At 40.1% G+C, this 12,099-nt stretch overlaps 2 protein-coding genes across 2 annotated transcripts; both read right to left on the bottom strand.

The window, feature by feature from the left end:
- Positions 1-1,807: 1,807 nt before the first annotated feature.
- Positions 1,808-3,019, bottom strand: LOC124199695. The gene is made up of 2 exons (XM_046595612.1): positions 2,714-3,019; positions 1,808-2,585 (listed from the first exon to the last, which is right to left on the bottom strand). Exon 2 carries the CDS (start codon positions 2,560-2,562, stop codon positions 2,038-2,040), a length of 525 nt encoding a protein of 174 aa, XP_046451568.1. The 5' UTR covers positions 2,563-2,585; positions 2,714-3,019; the 3' UTR covers positions 1,808-2,037.
- Positions 3,020-3,798: 779 nt separating this feature from the next.
- On the bottom strand, positions 3,799-5,635 carry LOC124199694. Its single transcript, XM_046595611.1, has 4 exons — positions 5,199-5,635; positions 4,925-5,132; positions 4,681-4,866; positions 3,799-4,049 (listed from the first exon to the last, which is right to left on the bottom strand). The coding sequence occupies exons 1-4, from the start codon at positions 5,537-5,539 to the stop codon at positions 3,918-3,920; spliced, it is 867 nt and encodes a 288-aa protein (XP_046451567.1). The 5' UTR covers positions 5,540-5,635; the 3' UTR covers positions 3,799-3,917.
- Between the last annotated feature and the right edge of the window lie 6,464 nt (positions 5,636-12,099).

Here is a 12,099-nt window from a genome sequence, read left to right as displayed (position 1 = left end):
AATTCCCACTTTTAAGCCCTCAGCCCAGAGGCGTGTACCGAACTAAAAAAAAGTCAAACATTTTCCCCTATTTGCCTTAGGGTCTGTTCTATGAATATGAGGGAGACCACCCAAACTGACCCTAAAGGCAAAAAGGGGGAAATGTTGTTATTGCGAGCGCTAGCTGGCTTATAGAATGAAGGCCGACATGGCCTAAACTACAATAGCTAAGCGATTGCGGTTTTCACCAATCAACTTAGCGATAAATTTAAAACAAAACACATATCCATTTGTAAATTTAAATTTTAAAAATTTGTAGAACCCATAGCTATGATTTCCGCGAAATCAAAAACCCCATAACGGTCTGTTTGAGTGGCGGATGGCTTTTTAAAGTCTTACGTGAAAATCGATTTTTAAAAAAATAACTTTCAAAAATTTGTAACACCTTGTCTAACTCACGCTACCAAACTTTTTAACGTAACACATATTTTAAAGAAATATTTAGGTAAGACCATAAAAAAAATTCTAAATTCAACAAGCAATCCACCACTCAAGCGCACCAAATCCCTGGACCCCCCATTTTTTTCCCATTCCGCTATGGGACCTAAAAATCTGTAACAATTCAGGCATATCCAGTTTTCTACTCCGGATTCACCTGTTTTTGCAGAATTCAAATATTCCATGCTGTTCGGGAGATATTTAATGTTAAACTTTGGGTTTTTTTTTCAAATTTTAACAATTTTGGGGGGTCTTTGGTATCGCTTTTTGGGTAAATATCCCCTCTTCTTATACTCTCCCTCGCATTCCTGGCGGATGACAGCCGAAGCTACGCTTTCCTGGCCTTCACTTTAGACCGGGAGACATACTGTAGGCCCTTTCATATAGTCTAGTGGCCAGCAATATGAAGCCCGAGGTGAAGAGAACTCGTATGCTTCGGCTGTCATCCGCCAGGAACGCGAGGGAGAGTGATAAAAAATGGCGACTAGGCTGGGTGGGAAATTGGTCAAAAGTGCCCTTTACTAGATTGGGAATAACTCGGCCAATCTAATCCGGAATGTAAATTCCTTTTGGATTGGTATTAAGGGATAGCCGAGAAATTTTTTGGAAGAATTTTTTTTTAAGGTTAGCATTTACCAAAAAAGCGATACCAAAGACCCCCCAAAATTGTTAAAATTTGAACCCGAACTTTAGCATTACATATCTGATGATATCTCCTGAACGGCAAGAAACATTTGAATTCTGCAAAAACAGGTGATTCTGGAGTAGAAAACTGGGCATGCCTGAATTATTACAGATTTTTAAGTCCCATAGCGGAATGGGGAAAAAAAGGGGGGGGGCACCCATCGATTTGGTGCGCTTTGAGTGGTGGATTGCTTGTTAAGAAACATTTACTTGGCCTTAAAAAAAGCTCTTGTCTTCGTTGAGGTGTTTAGCCTAGGCTTTAATTAAGCAAATCACGGGGAAAATCCTCAATTTTTCGTAAACACAAAACCTGGGTGATGAACCTCTCGCCCATAGATTAAAATGTATATTCAGTATCAGTGTGAACCAACCTAATTATTAGTTGGCCAATGGTTCAGAATATTTAATTTAGCACTTTTTCTTATCGTACTTAGTCATAATATCCATAGTCCGAATAATTGGTGCAATAATCGTTGTGTTAACATTTTTAGTCCGTCACATGTTTTGAACCACGTTATATTACATCCGCTTTCTTGGGGTGATAGATCACTGCTTTCCCAAGAAGCTATCGTGGTGTGTTAAGTTGGAGATGTAGTGCAAAGTATTGCTTAACATTATTCATACTCATCTCGAGTTTCAAACGAAATTTAAAAAAAATAAACACCGTGTATTTTCCAAAAGGCATATAAATAACATTATAGACATAAATTTAAAAAAAAAGGAAACCATTTAAAAGTCATGTCTGGAACGCGGTATATTCGTAAAATCACAATCAACGAAATTAAACCGCATGAAAAAGCAGTTTTAAAAGTCAGCAATAAAGTTTTACGTTGGAAATCTTTTAATTTGTTTTTTTTTCCATTCTGTTTTATTTCTTCACCACAGCTTCGCCGATGGTGGATTCTTATCTGAACGGTTGAGCGGCTGTAATCGTTTCCTTTGAAATTCTGGTGAATTAGGAGGAGAAGGAAGTGACTGTGGCATGTCAAACGAATAGTTGAAATCTTCATCTGCAGCCCACTCGGGATCATTGGATTGCTTCTCTGTGTCAAACCCCGTGGGAAGTTGTTCCTGGTTTTCGTCTAGTTGAGCCCGACTTTCATCGGCGTCGAAATCGGATTTGAATGACGTTGGCTGTTCCATGTCGTCCAAGTGTCTCAGATCTTGATTATTTGCGTGCAAGGTAAAATTTCTGAACGACGAAGACGGAGTAATTTGCGACGAATTGAGTTCTTCTTCCGTTGGAATAAGGATCATTCTGAGAGGAATGCACATTTCTGGCTCATCATCGAATTGTTCCAGCTCCAACGACAGTTCTTCCTTCTCATCTGTTAATAGCTGACTTTGTGCAGGCGGCGAGTCCTCCAACGAGGAGTCGTCATCATTGGTTGGCCAAGTCATGATCTCAAGAAACGACTTTCAACCTAATCACAAAAAATAATCACAACCAAAAAATGTCAATAGTTCAAAAGTATTTCTGGCGTAGTTATTGATTTTGCACAATATTTGAAAAAAAAACTAGCGCAAATGAAGTAATTAACAAGCAACTCACCGCAAAAGAGTAGAGTGTCCGACTGCAGCGGAAATTTCAATTTCCCCCTTAAATAGCTTCTTTTCACACGCGCACCTTCGACGTATCGACGATTTTTTTTTTGCAGTTCTCAGAAAATTTCGAAAAAAGTACCTGAAACGGTAGGGAATTGAACCCGGTCCGTATAGTCTCTCCTTCGCATTCAAGGGCAATTGCGGAAAGGTTGTGTCAATTGCGTCATTTTTTGAGAGCCTAATATACTTAAAGAATTATGTAATTTATCTTTATTTTTTAGCTAAAATAGAAGTCGTATCCGACGAGTACTCTATGGTTATTTGGTAATTGCACTTCAGTAAATAAAATTCGTTAGGCTCCCAAGTTTTAGCCAGAATCAATAATTAAAACGGGTTTTTTTTTAAGAATCATTTTTCTTAGAAATTAATAAGCACTAGCATATATTTTGTTTTTCTTATATATTTAGCAATCGGAATTTTTATTCATGCCATAAATCCAAAAATTAGAAAGTTCGACTAGTTGTGCAGGAACAGATTCGCTAGAATCGTTTGCGTTTCTCTGCAAGGCGAACATAAGGCGGCGCGATTCGACGTGGGTCAATGTGTTTTTCTAGCTCCGTTTACCATATCTATACAGAACTGTTTCTTAGTATACCCCCAAGTAAATGCGGCGATTTGAAATTCTAATTCGAAACTGGCGGGGGGGATAAACATTAGTTGAATGTCCAAAGCCCAAAGTGTTGTCATTTACAAGTGTCATCTAGAAGTGGAAGGTGGAGCTAAATAGCTTCCGACCAAAGTGCCAGGGCGATAAGACTCTCCCTCGATAGCCAAAGTTGGCCAAAATTGTCCAGAGTCGAAGACAGACTTGTAGCTTACAGACCGATTGGAATGGGTTGAAGTGAAAAACACCGATTAAGGCGTGCACTAAAAGACGATTCGAACCAACCGAATGGGGAGGATGCTGCTCCTCTAGCCAACACGATCAAGGACGGTCCCCCAGCATCTTCTAAACAACAAAGATAAAAAACAGAAACTCAAAACCTCATTTGCATAATTGAAAGGACCGGGACGAGGTGGTACAAACTGCAATCTAAGAAAATGTCGGCATTGTATTGGTGAATGAAGAGACAAGCTTTGGAAATTGTGAACATGACGCCGGGAGGAGAGAAAAAGAAAAAAAAAAACAACAAGGCGAACGTGTGCTTGTGTTAGACTTCGGGAGGGAACGAGAAAGGATTTACGCCGGTTTTATCGCAGTAAACTTTCTTGACTTCATCGAGATCCTCCGATTGGACTAGAGTTCTGAGCTCCTTCTCTTCTTCGGTCCACTCTGTGCGTCGCTGCAGCCCAAAAAGAAGAAGAAAAAAAAATAAAATAAAAACAATTATTATAGAACGAGAAAAGTAAATCAACAACAACCAAAGTAACGGAAGGAAACAGTGATTAACACTTTCGGAAATAAAAGGGGTGGGTGGAGATATGGTTACATGAACGGGTGCAAATGTATATCCGGAAAAAGCACAGCGAGAGAATGGGATGTTTTGAATAGGATGATCGATCGATCGAGATCTTCTAGTTCACACAGATGCAAATTGGGCGGCTGTAAATTTCACACTGGTTTAATATAACAGCTGTCGAGACAGGGAGGGGTTCTAACATTCAGGGTATTGCTGCTGTGGTGGGGGCCCCGGGGACGGTGCGAGACAGCTGCGGGAGCAAGCCCCTATTATTATTTACGTTTCCTGCAGTAGACAACAAAATAAAAAAAGCGCGTCCGCTTCCAAAATCCCCTCCCCTGAAGCCGACTATGCTAATTTATAACCTCGTCTCGACAGCAATGAAACATCCATTCATCTTGGGAAACGAGCAGCAGCAGCAACAACAACAACTTGGGGCGACAAATTTCATTCAGTCGTCGCGATAATGAAACTGTTATGAATGCTAATAATTTAAAGATCAAAATCAATTTACCCTGTCTCTGAGTAGTTGGTTCTTTTCATCCCGCTGGATCGGTTGGACGACTATGGCCAGTTTCGCCGTCTTACGCACCAGTTCTTGAGATTCACACGCCGAGGCCCTGATGACCCGGACTAGTTCGTCGGACATTTCCATCAGTTTCAAAGCACTTTGCGGGTTCAGTTGCGGAGGAATGTTGCCCTGCAGAAAATGGAAATTAAGTTTCATTGGTGAAAAAAATAGAAATGTGTGATGTTACCTCTGAGAGTGACGACAGGTACAAGTAAATGGCTTTGTAGTCCACATCACAACAGGAGCTTGGTTCGGGGTGCTCCTCAAACAGGGCAATCCACTTGAGCATCACAGAGGGGTTGAACCCAAATCGTTGGACTTCAACAGATTCCCTTACAGCAGAGATCCATTCCTCAATGGGAGAAGGTGTAAGGTCACTGCGCTTTATCTCAACACTGCACCAGAAAGCACAAAAGATTAGAACGGTGTCACTTACAGGTTGATACAAATAGAGAATATACCTTTCATCGGGATCCTCTTTCACAGGTTCAGCCCATGTGCTCATGTTCATGAAAATTTTCTGCAGGCCAACTTCTGAAATCGCATTGATAGGGAACATTTTCCGTACTTCCTCATACTCTCCATGAAATCCATTCTTTCTCACGTAATCAATGATTTTGCTCAAATTCTCTTCAGTCCAAACGTTGGTAATGTTTTCGCATTTCGTTTTCCTCAATGTGGCTGGTGTCGTGATTGGAGCTCTTTCAATTACAGCTTTCCTTACGCGTTTCGCCTTTTTGACAGGACTCCTCGGTTTAGTTGGGCTCTTCTTAGGCGACGAGCTATCCCGGGAATCTTCCATTTTAATTCAAACAGATTTGTCGATTTGACGAATTCGAAGAAGAAAAAAGTTCCTGTGTTCAAAGATTCAAAGATTAGCAGACGAATTCCGTTGAAAGCAACAAGTTAAAATTACGGTACACAGATGGCGCTGATGGGAATAAAAATTCAAAAATCACGTAGGAAAAAACGACAAAATGGCACAAAATGCCTAGCAATCGTCTCAGTCCCGCTTGCAAGCGTGTAATAATAATAATACGGGGCCTAACTCAGTTTTTTCCCGTCAAAGAGGATAACAGGCGAGAGAAGGGAGTCTAGTAAAAAAAGAAAAATGGGAGGGCATGATGTGTCGGTGGGGGTGAAAAGTCCATATATACTAAAAAACAGGAGTAAAACGCATCAAATAGGATTACACGGGCCAACCCCGCGTCAACATTGATATAAGCACGCGAAACCCTATCCGGCACGCCAGCCCGCTTCTCCTTTGCACGGTATACACACGTCTATAAATGTTCATATACATATTCGTCATGGCGACAGTGCGACACAGGCACACTCGGGGTCCTCCCCTTTTTTGTTTTTGTTTTCAAATCCAAAGAAAAACCCTTTACCTTGATCTTCTTTTTCCTACACGTTAGCTGGCGCCCTTTGACTTTTTAGTTTTTTAAAAATGTCTATAGAAAAAACAACTTTTTTTTGTTTCTCCGTCTCAAAGTTGCTCACAGGTTCTGCTGGGTTCTGTGCTGTGTGTATGGCTTATAATATAGATGCGACTTTGTGCAGCAGACGGCGGACATCACATTTCAAACTCGCTTTACGTAAGATCGCGCAACACGACAGAACAACATTGAACGCTGTCTGCGCTGATGTCGTCGTTGCGTTTGTGTCAACTTTCGCGGCGGTTATATTATTTTTTAAAATTTTATTTGAATATTATATAATATTTGCCGTCGTTAAAAATGTGTACAAGTGCGAGCGCGCGTGGATGGATGTATAGGAGAAAAAGTTGAACGCGCGTTCAACCGAGCGGAAAATCGACCGCAAAATCTGAACGCGCGGGTCTCGCCACTTTTGGGGCTGTTGTTGCTGTTGTTGCTGTTGTTGTCTGATGATTATGACTGTGTTTAAAGACCATCAAGGAGAGAAGAGACAGCAGGAGGTAGACCATTAGAGGTGGCGTCCATCATTTCGGTCGTCCACAATAAAAAGAAACAACCGACAAACCTTCATTATCGTTGGCTTATTTTCAAATGGCCGGCCCTCCGCTCTGTCTAAATACATTCATGAACATTGAACATCACAACTCTTGTTGTTATGTCCTCCTTTTTCCCCCCTCCTATACAGACAAAAAAACATCAGACAAGTGAACGTTGTGTGCTTCTAAATATATAACAAACGACAATCGGTCGAGCTGTTCTGCTGGACTGTGTGGGCGATGTTCACGCTCGGCTGGCAAACCGGGCGAGAGTTATTGGCCAGAAATTATAAGGGCGGAAAGAGAGAGAGATAGTTTCCCAACCTGTGGCTCCTGATTGTTGACACGATCCCCCACGATCGTTAGAACCAAAGAGGGAAATAGAGACACAAAAGCAAAAATTGAAAGAGTAAAATTTATTGATCCTGTCAGAGTCCACCATCAACTGGGAGACAACATTTCCAACCCCTTTTTGTTGAAAAGTTTCATGATTTTTTTAGCCTAACACATTTTCCGTGTAATTAGGGGGGTGAAGCTCTGCAGAGAAGAGGATTTTCTATAGTATAGGATATAGCCAAAGCGACGCAAAAGGTATACTATAATCATGTCCCATATCTTGTCCTTTATTTTTATGATTCTATTTTCCCCCTTTCTCTTTTCTGTTTTGCTATTTATCCCATTTTTTAAGTATATGTATATACTATACTAGTCAAATCCTGTTCTGGTTCTCAAGAGGTTTGTTAAAGGCTTCTTCTTACACGTCTACATATAGCTGAGATGGACGCGATGGTATATCATGATTATTTCTATTTCACATTGACACGGAAAATCTAGCGACTTATGGCATAAGGGGGGATAACTATTCCTTTTTCTTCTTCTATATATGTAGGCCCTTTTTTATATTCTGTTCAAAATGTTTCCAAAGAGACGAGAGAGTCAGGTGACTTGTGTATAACCCTTTTCACATAGTATGTACTATGTACAACTATCCAGATTAATTTACGACGTAGGATGTACTTTGTATACGTGCCATCGAGCAGAAAGGATTCTACATTATTTATTCTTTTTTTTTATCTACGTGTAAATGCTTTAGTCTCTATAGTGTAGAGGCGTATAAAAACACGACTGCGTTGATGATAGGACACAGGCTAAAAGCCTCGTCGCAAAGAAGAGTAGAGAAGCTGTTAAATTTCGATATGTCGAGCTGATGCTGATGCTGGGGGTTTTTCATCCGCTGGGGGATGTCGATCCCTTGGCGATGGGCTTGAAACAAAAAATACAACATTTGTCGCAACAAGGGAACAATTAAAGGAGACCTCATTAACGCAGCAGCCTATAAATATATATATGTGAGTGTTGTGTAGGCCCATCAATTTGTCAGCAAATAAGTAACTCGGAAAGGATTTGGTTCATTCTTAGAAACAATTGGCCTATTTTTCTTTTTAAAATAATTTCCTAAATGTGTACGATGTTTTTTAAAATAATTGATTCATATGAAAAGAAAGTTTTTAAACTATTATATTTGATGGAATCGAATAGGGGCGTACACATATAGGCCGGCCTCTGTGCTGTGGCAGAAGAAATTATTGTGATGAATGAGCGCCGTGTTCCATTTGAAAATAAAATATCCCCCCACCGAAAAAAATTTGAATTGTTTCTCTTATTTTTCATTTAGACATTGGATGCGCAGTTATAATAGTCGTCGCTCTTAATATTTTTCCCTCTTCATATTCTTTGAATCTATCAATTTCCTTTTGGTGGAGCTATTAAAAGTTACACGGGCGATATAATCGATCGATTCCTATCCATGTAGCATTGTAGCATTTCGTGGAATGAGCCAAAAAGAATCAAAGAAGAGAAAGAAAACGAGTCGTCGTCGGCCGAATTTTGAAATGTTTGTCCTCTCTCTCGTCGTCGTCGTCGTCGTCTCTTTCTCCGCTGCTGTGCACACATCAGTGGGCGACTGGCGCCAGAGTTCTGTCCAGCCAATGGAAACGATCCGAAATTGATTGGCTTTTCGAGCGCGCGCGCACGGCCAAAAAAACCTTCAAATTAAAAAAAACAAAAACAAAAAAATATAAAAAACGTCCCCGCGCTCTCGCTCGTCCAGCAGCAAAAATTTAAAAAAAAAAGAAGAAAATATAATAAAAGAAAAGAAAAAAAGAAATATATATCAAGAAAAATGGTAGAATAACTCGTATGTCGGACATAATCGACAAGCTCCGAATGCCTGAATCGAGTGGTTATGCTTGTCTTTTCTGATTCTCGTCTCTCTTTCTCTCTTTCCTTGTGTTTTCTGCCATGATATGTGTCGTGCTGTCCTTATATTCTTTTATTTTTTTTGTTCGTCCCCTCTCTTTATCCATCTCGTCATTCTTCTTCTTCTTTTCATTTCTATTTTTTTTTTTTTTTGGTTTGGGTTGTTGGTTGTTTGTTGGTTGTTTGATTCCCTTTTCCACATAACTGCAGCAGCAGCGCGGATAGGGCCAATGTTTTCCAATATCCGTACAGATACGCGCCAGCACAAAAGAGCTAGCGGATCCCAGCAATCTATACACACACAAGTCTATTGTCTCTCCTACAACGTATTGATGGCTTGCTGTTGTGTATAGCATATTATATATTATAATATATTTATTTCCTTTTCGTGTTTTCTTTGGGCTTTTCATTATTATCTATTGCTGCCCACTCTATTCACTTGTCCTATCAATTATTATTTGGACATGTATATACCTGTTTTTATATGTGGATGGGGGAGCGTAGGAAGGCTGGAATTTGCTGTAAGCTTTTTCAGCTAATAGCAATCAGCAGTTTGACGTCAGCACACTGCAAATGGGTCCCTTTTTCATTGAAAGATTATTAGAGACTAGAGAGTATGTAATAATAAGGGATTAAACGGTGCGTATATATAGCAGAAAGGATTAGGCTATTATTACCTCAAACACGTCAGAGACTATATACAAATCTGTGTAAAAAAAATCCTCCTGTAGAGTTGAAAACGTTCCACCAGGAGTTTTGATCATATAATATCCCGTTTTGGAAATCGGGGCGTGGGCGTTATTATATAACACGAGTCTCCCATAGTTTCCTCCAATGGGGCTTAAACACCATGCAAATGCGCATCTATATAATAGCCATGCAGTATACTATAGTCTATACTATAGAGATACATTATACATGTGCAATGGGAGAGCTATATAATATACAGCGCTCGGCTTATAGAAATTCAAACCGCCGCAGTCAGCCACGCATAAAGTGGCTGCTGGCATCAAGAGAGAAGGAGCAGCAGAGAGAGATGTATAATATATATATTTGACAGCAGAAGACTGTGTGACATGTATGGAACATCTACACAAAGGCGAATCATGCAGAGCGTGAAGAATAAATACAGCAGCATGCAGCAGGAGAGAGAGTGCATATATAGATCCTAATGGGATCTGCAGCACACAGCAGAGAATCACATCTATAAGCCTCTCTTATTCTCTCTGCATCAGCCCTCCGAGGGAAAATATATATCGAAAAGTCAGAGCGTGTTATATAAAAGGAGTGATGCTCTTATATTATATACACGCGGATAAAAGAGCCTGGCTGTGTGTAGAGTAATGGTGGAAATCACTTGTCGTCTATATAGACTCGTTCTCTCTCTTTCTAGTAGGTTATAAGTGATTCGTTGTGTGTGGGAAATGGCCGTCTCTCCGCAACGCCCGAATATCAATAGAGGCACAAATATAAATGTGCTAGATAGATCGATAATCGCTTAACACATTATAGAAATGTGTACAAGAGATGACTGTGTGTAAGAGTGGAGGGGAAACTGCATTGTAAACACGGGTTATGAGATGTGAAGGACAATGGCGGGAAATTTGACAACTGCTGGCCATTTCAAAAAAGAAATGAAGTTTCATTTTAGACAAATAAAAGAGGAAAACGCTGTTGATTGGAGGGCATTATTTATCAAACCAGGAGAGAATAAAGGTCGATAATAGGCCTAACTTTTAAAAGAGATGAATGGGTCATGTGGGAAGTCCTACAGATGCCCTTTATTATTTTTTAAATCAAATTCTATATTAAATTGTAGAATCATTTGTGCATTTGTCGATGTGTTGAAAGTGATGGGGGGACGACACGGCGATGGAAAATCAAGTCGTGTGTGCTCTATACAAGGGGGGTAATTAACAGGACACGTGATGTGTACAAGAGAGGGGGGAGAACGGATCTATAGAAAAGAGTTGGCCTTTTTCCCCATCAATAATAATGATGGCCAGAATATATATATTAAGTGCTTCTTGGACGAGAGGGGAGAGAGCAGAGAGTACTGTATAATGTATATATAGACCTATAAGGTTAATGGTCATTCAATGTGTGCGGTTGGCTATAAAACCCCCTCGACCAACGACAATGAAGTGATTAGGCCGACACTTGCAACCGTTCGCATCCAACTTTTTTGTTGAAATATTTTATAGATCAAAATGGCTGCTCAAAATGTTTATTTATTTTGGTGGAAAAAAAAAGATTAAATGGCCACGCGGGGATTTGTAAATACAGAAAAAAAAGAACTATAAGCTAAAAAGCACATATAATATAAAAGAAGAAGAAGAAGCTGAAGATGAGGGGTAGAACGAAAAAAGAAAAAATAAGGAAACGACGTGCTGGATGTATAAATATAAATCACACGGTCCGCGCGAGCTGGCGCGCAATGTCCGGTTGGCTGCGGATGATGCGCTGAACTTTTATATTATATACAGTACAGCCATTTTTCTCGTAGGCTCGCTATAAATATAGTCTCTTTTATTATATATATGAAGAGATTGAAGCGCTCTCCTCTAGATCAACTTCCTTTTTCTAGTGTGGCTACTGGTTCTCTCCTTCTTTTATTTTTTTTTCATTTTCTAGACCCTTTTTTCAAGTGGGTTTTTATATGTGTAAATAATAATATAAAGCGCGCTAGACACAAACTGAAATGTGCGTTGGTCACCCCCCTTGGTGTCCGGGGTTGCTGGACTATCTGCTGAGAGTTATGGGTCAAACTGTTTGGCATTAAAGGCATATAGACACATCACAATGCGCGTGTAACGAAGTGAACACTTGTCCTATCCCATGTTTCCTTGTAGGCTATATTCCCCCAGCAATTTGATCATTTTTAACTATTATAAATTTGTAATCGAAATGGATATAGCCGATGTGAGTGATGATTTGAGCGCGTGGCTAATACTCGGTTCAGCTTCACGGCCATTTCGTTTCGCTCCTATGCAATCACTCAGCCTCTCTCTCTAATAAATCGTGTACAGGCTCTTCCTGGTTTGAAGTTACGTCATCTTGTGGATATATAGACAGAAAGCGCAGCGCTGTTGTGGTTTCCGTGCCTTACGTCATTCGCGGCGAGACGA

The sequence above is a fragment of the Daphnia pulex genome, chromosome 8, assembly GCF_021134715.1.
Source record: "Daphnia pulex isolate KAP4 chromosome 8, ASM2113471v1".
NCBI classification, from domain to species: Eukaryota; Metazoa; Arthropoda; class Branchiopoda; order Diplostraca; family Daphniidae; genus Daphnia; species Daphnia pulex.
The sequence above is the reverse complement of the archived record's forward strand: the minus strand, read 5'-3'. Positions and strand labels throughout refer to the sequence as shown.